This window comes from Zootermopsis nevadensis, unplaced genomic scaffold, assembly GCF_977971745.1.
Source record: "Zootermopsis nevadensis isolate Lab colony 2312 unplaced genomic scaffold, Znev_1.0 Znev_ptg000004l, whole genome shotgun sequence".
NCBI lineage: Eukaryota > Metazoa > Arthropoda > Insecta > Blattodea > Termopsidae > Zootermopsis > Zootermopsis nevadensis.
In genome coordinates, this window is record NW_028259136.1 from 96,841 (window position 1) to 117,669 (window position 20,829).

The 20,829-nt window shown below is 39.6% G+C and overlaps 1 protein-coding gene across 1 annotated transcript; it reads left to right on the plus strand.

The window, feature by feature from the left end:
- The first annotated feature begins 5,549 nt into the window (after positions 1-5,549).
- On the plus strand, positions 5,550-20,452 carry LOC110837578 (cytochrome P450 6k1-like). Its single transcript, XM_022079861.2, has 9 exons — positions 5,550-5,658; positions 12,509-12,721; positions 13,646-13,834; positions 15,005-15,129; positions 15,642-15,852; positions 16,647-16,819; positions 17,804-18,025; positions 18,460-18,720; positions 19,368-20,452. Exons 2-9 carry the CDS (start codon positions 12,519-12,521, stop codon positions 19,538-19,540), a joined length of 1,557 nt encoding a protein of 518 aa, XP_021935553.2. The 5' UTR covers positions 5,550-5,658; positions 12,509-12,518; the 3' UTR covers positions 19,541-20,452.
- Positions 20,453-20,829: the final 377 nt, after the last annotated feature.

Consider the following 20,829-nt stretch of genomic DNA (forward strand, 5'->3'; position numbering starts at 1 on the left):
AGACAAAGGTTGGAATATGTGACGCAGATTTTTGAGGATGTGGGCTGTAAAAAATACGTGGAAATGAAGAGATTGGCGCAAGATAGGCGAAAAGGGAGGACCACATCAAACCAGTCGAAAGACTGATGACAAACCACCAGGTCCACTTCTAACAAGACGTTTCAATAAAAGTACGTCTATCTGTGGAAACTGTGGGCCTCAATAAAAACTGACGGACATTTCTTCATAATCGAAAGGTCCCCGGTTCAAATCTCTGGTCTAAGACAAGCTATTTGGATGTTTTTGTTTCTCTCAGTCTAATTCAAGTTAGGCTACGACTACTTCCTTCCATATCCTTTACAATTCATTATTAATTCATCACTTTATAATTCTAACCCAGACATAATAATCAAGTGAGAGCATCGTGGAATAAACCACACATTAATAAATAAATAATTGTCGAAACTCCAAAAGTAAAAGGCGTAGATATAAGAAGGGTACATAACAGAAAGAATTTTTGTACGAAGGACAAAGAAAACTAAAATTAATAGCTTTACATAGCGTACTAATTTGGCAGGGTCCTTCTTTTATACAATCGTAGGCACAAAATATCTTTCTCACTTCTCACAAATCATGATATTTACATCAATTAATTCACTGAAATTATAGTACAGAGGAGTCAGTCGCCAGGAACAGGTAGACCTGTATTGCAGAAAACTGGCTGGCTAAACATTAAGCTTATTGCGATACCCTTCTTTGTCATTTAACAGCTCGAGCCGTTGGCACTTCGAATAGAATGTTCTCCCTCTTAACATAAAACCGTACCTACAGATTTCCGTAGGCCAATTTGCAGAGTAACGATGGAACATTTTCTGGATTTTATAGGTTTTAGGTTTTATGCTGTGAAGACACTTGTGCGCCATGCACATCCACGTTTAAGAGACTATGAGGAAGACTGTAGTTGTGGACGTCCTTTAAAACCCCTGCTTAATTTTCGAGACCGCGCAAGTGATGCAGTTTTATCTACATGTGTAGCTTAGTACACAAACGAATATGTTTATATGAAATTACTGGAATATAATTTAAAATGACTCACAACGTATCTACGGGTTCACATTTGAGGGGCTGAGAAACCAGTTAACAAAACCTACACTTTGTTACAGATATTCGTATGTCAGCTATTAGTATCTAACCTTAATGCAACAGAACCCAGAAGTTCGACACAGCTAATACAAATGTCCCTCATTGCACGAACCGTGAGCCCATTCTCACAACCAATTTATTTTAAGACACACATTAACGGCATCCTCTTACTACCCTCTCGATCTTCGACGTATGCGTTTTCAAAGGGGCTTCCGCACTAACATTCAAAATGAATTCCTCTTATATTCCATTCTAGATATGCATTCAGCCCATTGCAGGCTCCTACAACATTGTCGATGCTAGGTCACTTGTACTCTCGCTATTTAAGTCCTATGCTGCTCACGTATTTCTCACCACTTAGGCCTAAATAATCTTTTCCGAGTACAAGGCTTCCGACATGCTTTTTAAACAGTATGCGTTATTTCGTTAGAACATAAGACCAAACAAAAATGCAGTTCACTTCTTCGTCATAACGTCAACATTTTTTGTAATATTATCCTGCTACAACCCAGAAGACAGCCATCGTCTTTTAATTTTTAGGTCTGTAGGGAAGAGACAGGAAGACAGAAAATACAAGCACTCGAATAAATGTAATATGCTTTAACTTCGACTTCTATACAGCAGTAATGAAAGTAATCCGGCGCTAGTTCACAGACATGTTTCAAAAACCGTTGTTTATTAAATCCTTATTGGGAGTTAGTTATGTTTCCCAGCAGCTCTTAAACCATTCGATGTTCCATTATCTTCATTAATTAGATGGCATGGAAGCACTTCTCGCAATGTTTTCTTGAGTATTCACTAGAAAGTCAGTCTCCTTATATTTAAAAAGTCATTTAAGTGGTTCCAAATTGAGTTATATTCAATTTTTAGTAGGCCTAGTTTAGTTTAAAGAAAAATACAACCTACAAAACTAACTAATTGACTAATCTGAAGCATTCACGGCGACTAAGTATAATGAATTCTTCTCGAGCTACCAGCCGTGTAAGGCGATTTTAGGGAGAAATATCGACGTTTCGATCACTACCTTCGTCCTCGTCCTCAGATAACTTCAGTACCCTGAGGACGAGGACATTCAACCACCTGACTCGGCTGGCAGCCCGAGAAGAACTCGTTAAACCTACTCTTTTCATTTTCTTTTTGCTATTAAATGTGCTTTAATTACTCGCCTCCCTCCAGTTATTAATTACACTGTTATAACGTATCTACTGTTGACTTCGAAGCTCGTTCCCGACAGCGTAGGTGTCGAAAATAACGAGATTAATGCGAGTCAACCAAAACAGTGTTTATTTACCGATATTTGATCAGCACCACGACACTCATCACTACCGACGGCAATGATAGATTGCAACAGATCCATATTCATTAGCGAATGAACCAATGATGCAAGGTTCGATCTAACAAGCATTACAATACTTTTATCACCGAGGACTGATATTCTGTGTGCTCTCATAAGTTCGGATTACAAGGTCGTTTCTGAAGCAAATGAGATGTTTGACTGATAGTCCGCGTGTTTCATGTCATTAACTATTGGGGGTGGATTTCAATAACATCTGGTTTGGTCTTTGGAAGTAAAAGTTAGAGAACTAACTTAATTTCGGTAAAAAAAATAATGAATTGCAACTATAACTTTACCAGCTTTCTAAAACGTTTCTCAACATTTCGAATAATAAAACGTTTCTGATTTTCATAACAATATGAACACGTCTTTTATTTAACTAGTGACGTAATCAGGTAATAGACTGTAATAGACTGTTATGTTGTGCACTCTGGAAACATGCTTGCCATTTAACAGGGTAGAGATAATTTACTTCAATTAAACGCGGTAATTATATACACCGCCTGCTTTAATAACCACTTACTATGAATTCCATCCACAGAGTATATTTGTGATTATCTTGACCAGCTGAGAAACTATTACCTTATAAAGAAGGAGGGGTCCGCAGTGGCCGCGCGGTCTGAGGCGTGGGCCTTGTGCCACTTGGTCGCTGGGACCGTGGGTTCGACTCCCACTAAAGCCATGGATGTTTGTCCGCGTTTTTCTGTGTTGTGCTGTCCTGTGTACAGGTAGAGGCCTTGCGACGGGCCGATCCCTCGTCCAAGGAGTCCTACCGAATGTCCATAGATGAAGCCAACGTAAAGTTGGGACCCGCAGTGCTCAGGCACTTGAAGAACGGGTCGTTCCTAGTATCCCAGTATCTAAAGAATGATTTCGGTCCATAGAGGTAATTACCGTAGTTAATCAACTAGTTTAATGGACCTCTACCAGATGTGATAAGAATACCGTATAGTACTGTATCGTAGGACCTGTCAGGACAGTTACCTACCCTAAACCGCAGAGAGCCATTGCAGAAACCCTAGTCCACTATATACATATATTTAACATTAAGATACAAAGACGGGATCTACGTTTTAATTCATCAACCATCTGTATTTGCTTTTATTTTATAGCATAACACTCTCAAAGTAATGGTCAGCTTAGGAAAAGTCTTTAACTTCTTGCAAATTCCTTATACTGCTACACATCTGAATTCTGTCTCATAATTATAGATTACAATAAATACCATCAAGCTACAATACACTCACGAGAAACCATTACATCCTGTCAGATGGGTGAATTGGGAGAGCCCACATAATTAAAGGCAGAGTTTGAGGCACGATCTCAAAACAATCTAAACTCTTCACAACGACAAACTTAGATTCTAGAATCGAAAATTGAGGGCATAAGAGTTTTGTTGCTTTGCTATTATGTTACATGAACTTTAGTCGGGGGGGATAGAGCGGAGGCTTTTCATCAAATTAATCAACACAAGCTGCATTAATTACAGCAAGAGTCTCGTGTGGCTTCACATTGGGCATTCAAAATGAACAACCAACACAAACAAGGACGTTCTTTGTACGGCAGAATCTACCACAGCACGGAGGAAAATAAAAAGAGATAAATTCCAGGAATCAGCTGACGCCATAATTCGGACTCCGGACTCAGAAAACATCAATAAATATTCAACTTTAATCTAGTTCAAAATAATTTCTAGTAATGACATTCCTTCCACTAACGACTTTATGGTTATATATATTTTTAAGACTTTCGCGGCGAGTACAATCAATAAAATCTTCTCGGGCAATCAGCCGCGTTAACTGGTTACCGTAGTAAACCGACGTTTCGGGAACTAACTCTGTCCCCATCATCAGGGTTCTGATGCGACTGGATACCTGACTCAGGCGACTTCCGTGGTATCCAGTCGCATCAGAACCCTGATGATGGGGACAGAGTTTGTTCCCGAAACGTCGGTTTACTACGGTAATCAGTTAACGCGGCTGGCTGCCCGAGAAGATTTTATTGATTTTATGGTTACACAAAAAATGACTCAGTCACTTTAATCTAACAACGACTTACATGAGTAAATCTGTTGCATGATAGCGTTTCTGATAATCGAATTGAGTTTAATGTTAGACATAAATGTGGCTGATATGAAACAAAATTAAATTCCCTTCACAACTTGAACATCCCCACTACCGTAATACCGTCGCAAAGTCGTTGTTGCGTTTTATTGTTGGCTGGTACGTCGTTTAATTGTGAATATGGGGTTGGGCGCCACTTACCACTGAAGATAAGACGGACGGAGCGGTAGGATACAGTTTCAGGCTGGTCAGAGGACGGTCGGTGCACAAGGTCATCTCAGGGCTACGGGATGCAGCCAACAGAGTGGATTACGTGATAATCTCGGATATTTGAAATAGCATAACAGGTTAAATACTCAAAGGGCGTATTTAAAGCACGCAACACAAAATCTACACCGAAGTTCGGACTGCCAGTGTAAGATTAATTGCGTTTATTTTTTATGATGCGATGCTCATTAGATTGCTATCTTCTGGGTTATTGCGCCCTGTAGTCTGGTAGAAGTGTACCGACGTATCAGAGGTAATTTCTGCCTCCATAATCAGGGCGATGACTCAGCAAGCACCTCTGAAACCTGAAATCTCATGATTCTGTAACCATACCTCTTTATAGGAGGGCGACAAAACTAACTGTAATAATTTAATCATCGAAAACTAGCACGGTTATCAGCTATGTAGGGCCTACAACCGATAAGATATTATTCTCTCAGGAGTATCCACACTTGGGCAAAATTAAGATTTATTTTGCGTTTAACATTGTGAACTTCGACGTGATCGATCGATTGCTGACTAGATATTTATTTCATGTAACGAAATTATTTTTTGTTTCAATGTGAGATGGTGGACACAGATTTTAATTATGATTTCTTTTTCACTTTGCGACACTGAGACTTGGTAGACGAATAAGATTAAGGACGCAATACGTTTTTCAATAACAAGACTTTTGATAACGAACGAAATAAGATAGCGACTAAGTGAGCAGACTGCCTTTTCCTAAATTTCGTAGATTAGTTCAAGGTCGCACGTTTCGTGGCCGTCGCAATAGCTTCGCTCCTCCATATATAATTCCCGACGGAAGCGTTTGCAGCAGAAATCAGTGTGCGGTTGAAGAATACAACGCGGAGCGGCGTCTCAAGAAATGTAAGTGCCAAACGCACATTTAATTTAAGATACAGTATCCCATTTAACACCCGACCCAAGCTACGGCATTATTTGGAAGCTTTGGTGATATAACATGACAAACGATTTCTTTTTTGTTTTAGTGCTTAGGAAAAACTTACAGGACTGCTATATAGTAGATACTGAAGGCAAACTTCTCGAAGAAAAGAATCCACCGGAAATGTTATCAGCCAGTGAACTATTTATTGTTTTTCGGCACTTCTTTGACAAGGTGCGCGTTGCTAAATGCTTCACAGCTAGGATGCCAATCAGCAGAAGCAGAAGAGGTTTCCGTAACTTCCTCTCCATGGCTCAGTCCCTTATTTTTTGTTATTTTACGAGGTGCGATTGGAAAGTTTCAAGACTGTGTCAATAGAGGGCGAACCGGATGTAGTACGAGCTTCTGCCGCTAGGGGGTGCGGCCTACATTCATAGTGAATCAGTGTGCCAGCCGGCATCATCGAATTAGCATTTGTTTCTTAGTTACGGGCGTTTTGGTAGTGCATTACACCGACCCTCCTGCGATTTCGGAATGGCAGATTTTCATGAACAAAGAGTGTGCATCAAATTTTGCCAAAGACTCGCCAAAACGGCTACGAAAAACTTTGAAATGCTAAAGCAAGCATTTGGGGAGTCCGCAATGGGTCGTGCACAAATTTTTGTGTAGCATTCACGTTTTGAAAATGGCCGAACCTCTGTCGATGATGACGAGCGTTCTGGACGACCATCTTCGAGCACAACGCCCGAAAATGTTACGAAGATTCTGCAGGCCATTCACGAAGATCGACGTCGTACCATCAACGACTTGTGCGACATTGTTGGGATAGGCTATGGGACCTGTCAGCTGATTCTAAAGGAAGAACTCCACATGCGACGCATCCTGTCTGAGGACCAGAAGCAGAATCGACTTCTCGTTTGTCAGGAGCTCAAAGATCTTGCAAGAACCGACCCCAACTTCCTTTCTAAGCTCCGTGTGACTTCTTCCTCTTCCCAAAGATGAAAATTAAGCTAAAGGGAAGGAGATTTGAGACGATAGAAGAGATTCAGGCAGAATCGCAGATGGTGCTTGACAGGCTGACAAAGAAAGATTTCCAGGGATGCTTCCAGGCTTGGCAGCGGCGCTGGGATCGTTGTGTTCACTCCCAGGGGAACTACTTCGAGGGTGATGGGTGAATTTAATACCTGAGATAAGCGTACGGGTTTTTATACGCGCAGTCTGGAAACCTTTCGATCGCACCTCGTAAGTGAGCAGGGGATTTTCTTAGGCACGGCTGACTATTTAATTAACATTTGCTGGACGACACTCTTACGAGCACTGTCTTTATCTCGACATTTCGAAGGCAGGGCGTGTTCAGAATCACTCTTTATTACAGTATATATTTCATAATAAGAGTTAGAAAAATTGATGCCACATAGCACCCACACTGCTTTTAAGGTATAAAATGTGGTGGAGGGGGGGGGGGGGTTAAAAGCGTGTTCGAGTATACGAAATTATATATTTGAAAGAATAAATATTGTGAGTGCTGGTAGCTGCGTCATCGGTGTATTAATCGTTTCACACAGTGTGACTGATTCAATTGAAGCAATCATTCCTAGAGAGTTCCACTTCCTGGTGCATCCTCCTGTCCGCGTGAACTCCCATGTGCCACGTAAAATCCGAAATGGTCCAAGCCCTAACCTGAAATTAGTCGGTGCCCATCAACAGACCGCTCTGTCCTCGAAATGGACATCTGCTGTTGCCAGATCAAATAACAGGGACGAGGGGCCAGTGCAAAGTGTGGAAGAGCGGTTGAAGTATTCGCGCGTATAATGAGGTTAAACAAAACAGTGTAAAGGGAATCTGAAGATGGCTGAGTGATGGCTTAAACGTGTGTTTCAAAGGCGACCGCAGTGAATCAGTGTAATAAACGTAGATAGAGTTGAATAAGAAGTGACGGTAAAACAGAATTTTTCTATATGAAGAATACAAAACAATGCTGCAGTATAACCTTGAAATGAGCTAAGACGCCTCCTTTACAAATCAATTCCAATTTAGTATTAAAAATAATTCCACCATATCCCCGCGGTAGGTGATTTCTGGTAGCTGGGATAGCTGTCTAGTGATAGATGATTTCTGACTTCTGGGTTGTTGCGCTGTGTAGTCTAGTCGATGTTAACCAACGTTTCAGAGGTCATACTGCCTCCATCATCAGGGCGGTGAGTATGAAGATTTCTGTCTTCTGGGTTGTTGCGCTGTGTAGTCTAGTCGATGTTAACCAACGTTTCAGAGGTCATACTGCCTCCATCATCAGGGCGATGAGTATGAAGATTTCTGTCTTCTGGGTTGTTGCGCTGTATAGTCTGGTAGATGTTTTACCAACGTTTCAGAGATCATACTGCCTCCATCATCAGGGCGGTGAGTATGAAGATTTATGTCTTCTGGGTTGTTGCGCTGTGTAGTCTGGTAGATGTTTTACCAACGTTTCAGAGGTCATACTGCCTCCATCATCAGGGCGGTGAGTATGAAGATTTCTGTCTTCTGGGTTGTTGCGCTGTGTAGTCTGGTCGATGTTTACCAACGTTTCAGAGGTCATACTGCCTCCATCATCAGGGCGATGAGTATGAAGATTTCTGTCTTCTGGGTTGTTGCGCCGTGTAGTCTGGTAGATGTTTTACCAACGTTTCAGAGGTCATACTGCCTCCATCATCAGGGCGGTGAGTATGAAGATTTATGTCTTCTGGGTTGTTGCGCTGTGTAGTCTGGTAGATGTTTTACCAACGTTTCAGAGGTCATACTGCCTCCATCATCAGGGCGGTGAGTATGAAGATTTCTTTCTTCTGGGTTGTTGCGCTGTGTAGTCTGGTCGATGTTTACCAACGTTTCAGAGGTCATACTGCCTCCATCATCAGGGCGATGAGTATGAAGATTTCTGTCTTCTGGGTTGTTGCGCTGTGTAGTCTGGTCGATGTTTACCAACGTTTCAGAGGTCATACTGCCTCCATCATCAGGGCGATGAGTATGAAGATTTCTGTCTTCTTGGTTGTTGCGCTGTGTAGTCTGGTCGATGTTTACCAACGTTTCAGAGGTCATACTGCCTCCGTCGTCAGGGCGATGAGTATGAAGATTTCTGTCTTCTGGGTTGTTGCACTGTGTAGTCTGGTAGATGTTTACCAACGTTTCAGAGGTCATACTGCCTCCGTCATCATAGCGGTGAGTATGAAGATTTCTGTCTTCTGGGTTGTTGCGCTGGGTAGTCTGGTAGATGTTAACCAACGTTTCATCGGTCATACTGCCTCCATCATCAGGGCGATGAGTATGAAGTTTTCTTTCTTCTGGGTTGTTGCGCTGTGTAGTCGACCAGACTACACAGCGCAACAACCCAGAAGACAGAAATCTTCATACTCACCGCTGTGAAAACCTCAAATCTTACATGTCTAGTGATACATTACGAAACCCGTGAATCCAGCTAGCACAGACAGAAGCGCAGTCACTGTGTGCGACAATCAAGGGATTTGAGGTAACAATGTTAACCTTAGGTTTGGTTAGTTTAGGTAAGCTTAGGTTAGACAACGTTGTGAAAGGCTAGGGCAGGTAAGACTAAGCAAAGCTTGGTAAGACGAAGTTGGAATAGGCTAGGGTGTCTTATGATACGCATTTAGAATCCAAAATTTTTGAATAACACATACGAAAACTGTAATCCGGTACAATATTTTTGCAGTCTTTTTTATTTTGGTTATACGTGATATATTTAGCGACGCTCTCAGTAACCGAGACTATGTAACGTCGAATGGTAGGATGATCAATGAAAAATTAACTGAAATGGATACGAAAGAAATATTTGTGGTACAAACGAAATTACGTTCCCGGAACATGGCCGGAAAGAATGAGAAAAATCACGCTAAACCTTAGTTAACCGGTCTTGGGGTCGATGTTTCAACCTGGTAACTCCCAAATAAGAAGTAGACTACATGCGCTAATCACTCTTCAGCGACATTGGACTTCCCTCACTGCGTACAGAACTTATCACATGCACGTAGATTGATGCGTTGACTTACAACTGGAATATTAGTACAACTTAGTTGAGAACAATCTGTTACCGATAAAGGATGTAGGTTAGCTGCTGAGTTAACTGTCGCTAAGAGTAAAATGTAGTTTATTCTCGAAATGCAATGTTTGATTTTGGATTAATGTTGTTTAACCTAGCAACGTCTCACAACTGATAATGTTGATTAGGGAAATAACAGTTTGTTGCGAAACGTACACGAAGCCCAAAGATGCGCTCTGCGTGAAATGCATAGTTACTTGAAGCCAAGTACGAAGTTCATTAAGTCATCGCTCTGAATTAGAGGTTAGTGGTACAGAACATGTGATACATTGCACATGCACATGCACATGCACATAGTGATGTAAGCAGTCACAGTATAATTGTTGATAAGATTTTCTAATTTAAAATATTTCAAGTTTAAAAATTCACTATCTATTTAAGAGTCCGGTTACAATCAAAACAATCCGCAGAAGACATTTGAATAAAGCTTTTTACAGCAGGTTATAATAAGAACTATTTATATCATCGACAATAATTATTGATTCAACGAAATTGTATAAAATGCATACGTTATGGCGGTTAGGATATAAGTTTATGTGAACGATGAACTAGACGGAGTGCGGAAGGAAGTGGTCGCAGTATGTTAAAAGTACTACCCGGGGTAGACCTACGTATTTCTTAATTAACGTACTGAAACTCCTATTAATTATCTTCTGAGCAGCTACTGTCACTGGATTTTCTCTAACAAGAAGCGTATTAAAATTGTTTGTCGCTAAGATTTATTTTCCTTTTGTTTGCTCATTTCTCCCTTCAGTTGTTTCTGTAATTCATTACATAAATAAGATGTCGGCCAGAGATAACTTCACATTCTCTTCACCAACTTTAAGAATTTTATGTTAATTCTGTACTTGTAATGAATTCAACTTTTATGTATTAGGTCATAAGGATTGTAATTATCCACTCACTGTCGTGTTTTTGTCGGACTGAACTTAGACCCGCGCCAAGTAGGAGTCGATGTTACAATTCCTTTTGGGGCAAAGATTGTCAAAGGGTGTCAGACCGTAAGCACGTTTACGGTAGAAAAAAAAAGGAGTTTTGCCGACTGCTGAAACACAACACTTTGTGAGCGTGGGAGAGGTGGACGTACTTGCGGAGGTGGCAGTGATTTTAAGAGGATTTTGAAATTAATAAAGTGGTTGATTGATTTCCTACGAACTGGCCGTGAACACAACTGAGATGAGTCGTTGCCTACCGACTAGCAGAGCTAAGCAAATATTCCTGAGAAATTCCAAAGACCCAACATATCCCACCAGTTACACACGGTCCGGGATGGACTGCAGTGTGTGACCAGCCACAACATAGCGGACGCTGTGATCTACCGGTCCTTGGAAACGATCGGTTACAGCTGAGATATTACCTTATTATTTCTGTCATAGTAATGATATTTTATCTCGCCCAAATCTTTCTCTTGTTTCTGTCAAAATTCTCGTAACCAAGAAACTGTAAAGTGGTTCTTTCTTTCGGTAGCTACATGTCTCAGTACAGTCCTTGTTTTAGATGTGCATGCTCCCGCAAATTAGCAACTACAGCGATCGAAGCTGCTCGTGTAGCGATGGTGTGCACGAAATAAATCGTAGCCTGTAATTAACATTGTGGGATCACGTTGAATGACTGCTTCATAGGTGTAACATAACAACGTAAACACATATTCATGTCTCCAATGTAATTTATACCCACAAACCCAGTGGTGGAAACGCTAAAACCGATGCCTTAAGGGGATCACACACGACAACAGTCTGTCTGCATACGCAGAAAAATGATTGCGCAAATTAGGCTAGCCTACATACGCCAGCCGGTTATGCAATATTCATTTACTATATAGCTTTCAAAGAGCTAAGCTCAAAGTATTTTTGAACTGCCTGAAATGATTTTCAGTGAGTGATTCAGCATGCTTAGCGCTATCTCCACTTTGATTTCTTCTAAGTTTCTGACTACAGTTTCGTACCCTTCAGCCTTGCATGTCAAAGAACCGGCAAACGTCAGTAAAGATCGAAAAACTGTCCCCAAAAGTCTCTGTTACTCTTTGTTACTGCTTGCTGATGCAATATTAAATATTGTTACGCCTTGCACTTACTGGTATTGTATAAGTATCAACATACATGACACAAAGACGCATGCGCAAGCTCGTGATTGCATGAAAAATATCAAAACCTTTTGATTCAATAGAAAGGTTGGGGAATGGCGCGGCAGTGTTCTCTTCCAAGACGACAAAACACCTAATCAATACAACCGGTACCCGGGCTTATTTTCGAACTGGGTACTTCCCGGCAAATGCTAGTCAGACAATCTACTCGGTGAAAAGAAATAGCGTGCAGTACTTTAGTTTATTTTGGTGTTTACATTACGATGCTTCATGATCCGCCATTCTGCGACCGTAACTGAAACGTTTGAAACCAAACAGTTAAGAGTTTTGGTAATTTGCACCACCATAATATCAAATTTGAGGGAGTTTCATTCAAAATCTGAACAATTATAAATGCGAGGATCCTGAAGTTAGAAAAACAGCAAGGTAACACAAAAGTATATTCAAATTAAGCTACATTCCATTCAAAGCATTCCAACAAATACGACGTTCAGCATAAGCACAAGACTAAGCGTGGAACAGACACGGTGATAAAGCAACGCCATTGTATGTAATTCACGTATTCCTTTGACAACATAATAAAAGCATATTTTTAGTAAACCATTATTATTATTGGTGTTGATGGTGAAACAGGCCTGTAACAATGCATTTCCTTCTGTTCCAGTTGTTGGAAAATGGACTTTTCTGGTTACGATGTCGCTTGGATCACAATGGCTGCTGTGGCTTGCGTTTTACTTTACGTGTACCTTACCTCGACACACAGCTACTGGCGGAAAAGAGGAGTGCCTTACTTGGAACCCAAAATATTATTTGGTTCTCTTAAAAGCAATATCTTTGGAGAGAAGTCGCTCGGAGAATGCTACCAAGACTGTTATTGGTAAACAGAAGCAAAATAAGTCTCTCATAGTAATTTCTGAAGATAGAGTTCTGCTAGAGGTTCACAGCTTTTTCTAATATGAATCTCTTTAAACGAGAATCTTAATATGAACTCTTAAACTAAAAGTACATATTTTAAGTTATCGTATCACAAAGTCGATTTGGTTCCCAAATCAGTTCTAGAGTTCTAGAGTTCTAGCCCAGAAGCTTACAAGTGAAAACTTTTCGCGCATCTCCAGTTGTATATATTTTTTCCTTTTCAAAAGAAAAGTTTCTACATGAAGGAATTTTTCTTTGACAATATGTACTGGCTGGTGACAAGAATTATGTAACTTTTAATTGCATTTGTCCTCAGCAACACGATGTCCCCTGGGTGCGAAATTATTCTCCCGTATCTTTTGCTGGGAGAGGGTCTCCTTAGGGTCGCTGATTTCACCTAAAATTCATGGCAAACTTCGGTGAAACTGTAAATAACAGACGCATTAAGATTCATATCAATAAACAGTAAAGGCAGGCTGTCTTTACTAATATTAATAATTAGAAAGACTGGTCAGTCGTCAGTGTATTAGCCTAAAATTCTGAATGTTCCGTGATTATAGTCCCAATCGCCGCCACTAACATAAAAAATAGGGCTAACAAATCTGCCAGTATAATAACAACCAATCTCCTTAAGATGGGAGGGCATCTAACTTCCGAAATATTGCGAAACAAATTAAAATAGTATATGATTTGAAGATTTCGCGGCGACTAAACTCTCATATGACGTCAGAACCCTGATGATTGTGACAGAGATGGCTTCAAGAACGTTGGTATCTTCGTGTAACCATTTCACGCGGCTGATTTCCCGTTAAGATTTTAATGAAATTAAAGTGAGAGGCACTTCATACAGACACCTGTTATGCACGCGTCTCAATTTATGTTTCAGGAAACTAGATGGATACAGATGCGGAGGTCTCTTCAAATTCCGTCAACCAATTGTACTGCTCAGGGATCCAGAGCTGATCAAGACCGTCATCGTAAAAGAATTTTCAAGTTTCGAAGACAACGATTTCCACTCCAATGTTGACATAGATCCATTATTTGGGAGGAACCCTTTTGTGTTGAGAGGAGACACGTAAGTGGAAGAACCAAATGAGGCTACACAAACAAATGCACAAACATCCAATAAACCAATGAACCAAGCAACACAATGGAGCAGAGTTCCACACCCTCCGAAAGCTGGTAGTCGCTCAGATGGCTAAGAAATTCTCTGCCTTTTAGGGAACCCGAAGTGCAGTACCGTGTTCACAAAATCCCGCTTTAGACTGTTTGGAGCCAGATGAAATAAGTCCACACCCTTACACACTATTTTGTCCATATCTCCCACCTATTTTAAAATTTCTAAAGTGGCCTTTCATTCACGCTTTCCAGCCAGAGTTTAGTATAAATTTCTCAAATGAGGCCACATATATTAACAAATTCATAACTAATAAGCTCAATACTGTTACAAATGAACAGCTATTCTCGGCAGGAAGCGACAGGAAACAGCTGCTGTTCAAGACACAAATATGAAATAATGCATGCCACTGTTAAAATGCTATCGAAAGATCAGTGCCCGGAATGAGAATTTCGCCTGAGTTCTTTTGTCTTTTTTAGGTCCCCTTTGGGAAAGTGGCGAGGCAGTACCTTAAAAAGGTCCACTAATTCCACTGCAACTTATTCACAATAATTCTGTCATTTGGCACTATAAAACTTATGAAATCGACAAAGAGTCGTTGCATAAACGATAAGAAATCAAATCACAGGCGTACGGCTGTATGATTTCAGATCGAGATCCATTCACTTCAAAACGACGAAAATCAGGGTAAATGATAATTTCTGGAGCCGTATAGACTCGTAGGTAGATTACAACGTTTCGGAGAAACATGCTGTCTCCACCTTCAGGGCTGGAATGGGGATGATGGGAAGTGGATAGGTTTATAATGGCTGAGGAAGTGGGACACTTCTAAATTTTCAAAATAACAAATAGTCGACGACATCGTTATTTTCATACGTTGCTTAATGTTGACGGTGTTTATCTTGTGTGACATGTGAGACTTTTCTTGAAATATTCCGTTTTATAGTGATTGTACAAGCTTATACGTAATTTTAATATTGTTTATATTGCATTTTTACCTCTGAATATGCTGTGTTACATGTCGGTGTTTGCTGCGAATGTGATATGTAGGCACTGCTATCTAGTTCAAGTATTTTGATATGTTTCGAATATTATCACCAGTTTACAGTTCCAGTAATTATATTCCAGATGGAGGGAGTTGAGATCAAAACTCACACCCGGCTTTACATCCGGAAAAATAAAGCTTATTTATCCACTTATCGAAGATGTCTGCAAGGACCTACTCGAATACTTGAGAGAAGATAACGGCAAAGGTAGGAAGCACAAATTAGTTATTGTGCTGAAAACATCGGAAAGTGTACGCCTGCAAATTAAGAGTTGTATTTATACAATACTATAATTACTTTGAAGTATGTCCAATGGTCACACTGATTCTGCCCCACATGTCCGTCCATTTCTCCCAGTTATCTGTCCGCCCATTCCTGTCGCTCGTATGCTGTCTTAGTGCTGGTACTCAACTGTTCATAACGTTGTGTGCGTTAATTTGCAGTGAGGTTAACCAGCGCACTAACACATCACAGACAAATTATTTTAAATCTAAAATCTGGAACAAAAGCCGAATAATTTTCCTACAAAATACACATGTTTGAACAATTATTTTCAGTGGTATATCTTAGAATAAAATAGTTAATATGTACAATATTTCTTGAGAAGCTACGAGTCGGTCAGCTGGTCAAAAAGTTCTTTCGTACTTGAAAGCTAACTGTATGCATGAATCACGGCACATTCAAGATACATTACATAATGGACTTGTTCTTTCATACAGGACTACTATATGAAACCAAGACATTAACGACTAAATTTGCAGCGGATTCAGTGGCTATTTGTGCATATGGTCTTCGACAGAACTCTTTCCTGAATCCTGATACTGAATTTCGGAAATATGGGAGAAAATTCCTGGAACCCACGTTATGGAAGGGGATTGAACAAACATCAGTAATTCTTGCGCCAAGGATAGCTGACTTCTTTGGATTCAAGTAAGTTAACTTTTACTGCAGACGTTTTGTTAGAGTGTTTCAGTGTGATTGCACATTCTTTGTTCAGTAACCAAGACACTGCACTTTTACAGATTTTCAAAATTGTCATCTGTCACTAATTGCCTCACTCTAGTAAGTATTCCTACAAGGCACGTGTGGCTACACATGTTGATTTCTTTATATATCGGACTTGTGTAAGCAAGTATCAGTGATACTACCTCAACTTTCAGATAGCTGAAGGAGATTTAAGCGCAAAGAGCAGGTAAATGGATAATACGTGATGTGAATTATAACGGAAGAAAAAACTATATCGGCATGTTTGTACGATCTATAGATTAGCCTGGAGGTATTGAGAAAACATATAAAGCCTCATTCAGTACTGTCTGTGTGCGCGTCAACCAGAAATCGAAGCGTTTATCTCTCGAATATGCTACCGCTCTGCTACCTAACTAACTAATGGGAATTTGGTGATAACGACCATTATCAACAAATTAAATACACCGATTCTTAGACTATATAATGCTGTTGTTCCGACTGCAGGGGTTATATTTACAGTGGAAATTTTAAACATGTGGTATAAAACGGTGTGTGAAGCAAGAATCTGGAAGGAGGCGGTCGTGATCTACTTAAAAATATCTTAACAGCATTCGTCTGCATAGACTGAGTAAAATCTCAGTCATGATGACCAACAGACTGGACTGGACTGGAGAACATTACCGCTGTAGTTGTCTATCGAATAAAGATACAAAAAATTAACTCTAATAAAATTGTACATGTCTCGTGTCTCTGTCAAGATTCACACCGACGGAAGTGATCGACTTCTTCAGACGGATGACCAAAGAAGCAGTGACGTTCCGAAAGCAGAAAAACGTAAAGCGAAATGACTTCTTGCAACTGCTCATTCACCTGAAGGAGAAGGCGGAAGACATTAACAATTCCGAGGACAAGTCGATCCCTTGGCATAAGAGTAAGTGCAGGCTCATTTATGCGGTCGGTCTGTTATCACTAACTGGAAATGCATCGCGTCTTATTTACCAAGATATCATTAATTTGTGTGTAATATGCCTAAACATGAACTGTCACATTGCATAATCAATTAGGCGAGTGATTTATCACATTCATAGAGCAGAGACAATCTTAGGAAACTGATAGTAGCTCAGCTCGTCAAGGAATTCATCTTTTTCATGTAACGCGAATAATCATCACCACGTTCATCAAATACCACCCACCGCTGGGCTCCATCTTATACCAGTTTAATGGAATTCACACTCTCTCATACTTCTTTAACATTAATTTTAATTAATGTGCCGGCTCTTCTGTGCTCAGGTCTCTCAAATGCTCTCTTTTGCTTAGGCTTTTCGACTAAATATGAATTTTAAATCACCCTACTCGCGTATGTTAGACCGAGATAATTTAAAAATTAATAAATAAGTGATAACTAACTCCATGGAACAAAGTCATTTTGTCGAGCCCGAAGGTTCATTACGACGTTCACAAGAACCTGCAAACGGTTCCTATTCTGAATCATATAAAACGCAAATCAACGTCTTTCTATTTCCTTAAGCTCCATTTTAATATTATCTTTCCATTTACTCGTAGCTCTTCCGAGTGGACTAGCAACTACCACAAGTAAATAAAGTATAGGCAACTCTCGTCATACGCGAGGGATGCATTCCTACTCATCGCGACGTGTATTAAAAGCGCGTAAAACGGGAAAAGTATGAATATCCATGAATTTTCTCTGTCATACATCACGAGAGACCTTCGTTTGTAGTCGCCGTAGACAAAATGGGGAGAGTCAGTGGACCTGCACGCCAGCCTCCACCGTTGCCGCGCATTGCATATGGATTATCCTCATAATAATGAAATAAAACAGCGGATATTAAAAGCGCGTATAACGAGTCATCTGTACGCATGTAAGACTCAGTGAATATGTGTACTGAACTTTCAGAGTTCACGGACGACGACATTGCTGCTCAGGCCCTAACGTTCTTCCTCGACGGCTATGAAACTTCGTCGACTGCGCTGTCAGTTCTCATGTACGACCTCGCCTGCAACCCTAACGTGCAGAAGCGGCTCAGAGAAGAAGTGGACACCGTGAAGGAGAAACACAACGGGGAGGTGAACTTCGACGTCATTCAGGAAATGCATTACCTCGACATGGTGCTTCAAGGTAAATTTACCCAAGTTGCGTCATTTAAAACAAATCATTATTTTAGCACTTTATCCAATCACAGTGGCCGTATGGTCTTGGACGACTCGAATGCTGGAGCCGTGGTTGCGAAAGAGCAATATATATCCTGCATGTATATAGAGAGAGATTTGACAAAACTATTTACAGAGGAAACTATTTCAGTGGCTGCATCAAAGTCGTTTACTTCCTTCACATATAAGACAAGCGTTCTCTGCCTAATTTTGATTGAAACGTTCCTCTTTTTATTCATAAGCTGAGGACAAAAATCTACATGATCTTTACCATAACCATTGGCTACTGATAATACTTCGCAATTCGATTTGATTGCAACAAATAAATTACGCATGTTTTTCATTCATGTCGGAAAAATCACTTGTAAGTGCATTGATTTAATTCGATTTCTGTGTTTTCAGAATCCTTGAGAATTCATCCGCCAATATCGTTGATGAACAGATTGTGTACAAAGCCGTTCGAATTGCCACTTCCGAACGGCGGAACGTTCACTGTGGAAGTTGGAACACCAGTGGTGACACCTGTGTTAGCCATTCACAACGATCCACAATACTTTCCGGATCCTACGCGTTTTGATCCTGAGCGGTTCACGGAAGAAAACAAGGCTAAGAGGCCCAAATATACACACATTCCTTTCGGGGAAGGACCCAGAATATGCCTAGGTATATACACACACACACATATATTACACTATGAGCGTATACTGCATTTCCAGTACTGCATTTAGCAACATCGAGTGGATATGCCTCGTATTCGGGAGGTCCCTGGTTCAAATATAAGCTTTCCTAAGATTTTCGTGCATTATATCGTCCCTCCAGGCAAGTGACAGCGCTAAAACCTCAAATTCTGCTGAGACACTGCCCGACTGTATTGAAATCCGAAGGCTCATAAGCATGATTGCAACACCTGGTCACTGGAGCTTATAATAAATTCGAAGAGTCCTACCCACACTCTCACCCCGCGTATTTTTTGTTCATAAGAATCCAGCTTGGTCTCTCTTCTGCTTATTATACAACTCAAATACTCCATACACGTCTCATGCTTCAGAAATGTCTCGCACAAACTAAAAGCATAACGAGGGTGGATGTCTTCTGGGATGTTGCACCGTATAATGTATATTGTCCTGATGATGAAACGTCCGTAAATGCCCATCAGACTTCAATTTACAACATAATTGTCGCCGTGAAAATATAAGATCTACTTAAAACAAGCATTTTTCTATGTTAGTCAGGTTATATAAATACAACATGATATTGTTTTATATCCATGGAATTCTAATCAAATACAACAATTTTTTTATTTGTTTTAGGTATGCGTTTTGGTATGACACAGAACAAGGCGTGCATTATTCACATTCTATCAGAATTCGAATTGCGGAGATGTGATAAAACTCCCAGTTCTCTTACCCCGACCCCCGCGTCATATATTTTGTCACCAAAAGAAGATATTTGGGTGGAATTCGTCAGAAGAACAGATAAATAAAGGAAAGTAAACAAAAAATGTGGGTAAGAATAACTTTAGTCATTTTTCATAGAAGACATAAATAGTAATGACTTCATTCGGTTGTACTAAAGGATTTTGTTATGGAAAGATGTTTTAAGGTACAGTAGACTTCCGGTTATCCGCGTCGGTTAAGAAATACATTTTCCCGGACAATCTAAACCCCGGATAATCATCAAAAATGAAAGAGAAACAAGAAAATGTTACAAGTACGTAATTTTATTAATAGACATACACTACTTAAATTTTTAATGATTGACTAATAAGAAAAGGATTATATATAAAATTTAATAGAAAAATATATATCAACTATTATTTAAAAAAAAAAGAACTCAAAAGGATAATAGTAATGTTCTACTGTCATAAACTTCATATTTTAGCATAAATTTATTTTTGCTAAAACGCTAAATAATATATCGTTGTACTTATTCCTTTCTTTTTAAACGCTTTAAATTTTACGACAGATTTTCTAAATTAATTTTTAATATTCGTTTAAACCAGATATACCTCAGTCAATTGAGTCAATGGGAGTCTACTGTATTGTATTTCGCATTGGAGTAAAATCGAATTTAACATATAAAATCTTCATACAGAGTTGTTAACACATTTATGTAACTTAGTACTGTATTATACCGTTCACATACTAACCAATATCAGGCGCTTATAATTATTACATTAATAAGCCGACATATAACTTAAGCATGTATATATTAGTACAAATATACTTATCTAAATTTTAAAATATAAAATTGTCTTGTAAAATTTGTGTTACTATAAATAACGTTATGTAACAATTAAATATTAAAATTGCTTTCGCTAAAATTGGAATAATTCCATTATAAATATTTCTTCGCAGATAAATAAAGAATTATTATATTACTATACTTCGAAAAACTGAGTGTCTTCATTTTCTGCACTCTTCAAATGGTGGACAAAGAATTACAGCACAATGGGGAGGTGGATCGTCTGTTTATAGAAGTCAGTGATTCAGTTAGGAATGAAGTATTATATGACGATCTCTTTGAATAAGGAATTCCCATTAATCTAGTTGAGCTAATTAAAAAGTGTTTAGACACAACCTGGAGTGGGGTCCGTATGATTTGAAAAACCGTGTGATACCTTTCTTCTAACCAATCGTCTCTTCCTTTCATGATTTCCGTTGATGAGCCTGATATATAGTTGTTGAAAGAAAATTTACGAGGTTCAACACTAATGCTATTTCCTCCACTTTCGCTCACATTTTCTCACGTTTTCCCGAGACTATTGCCAAA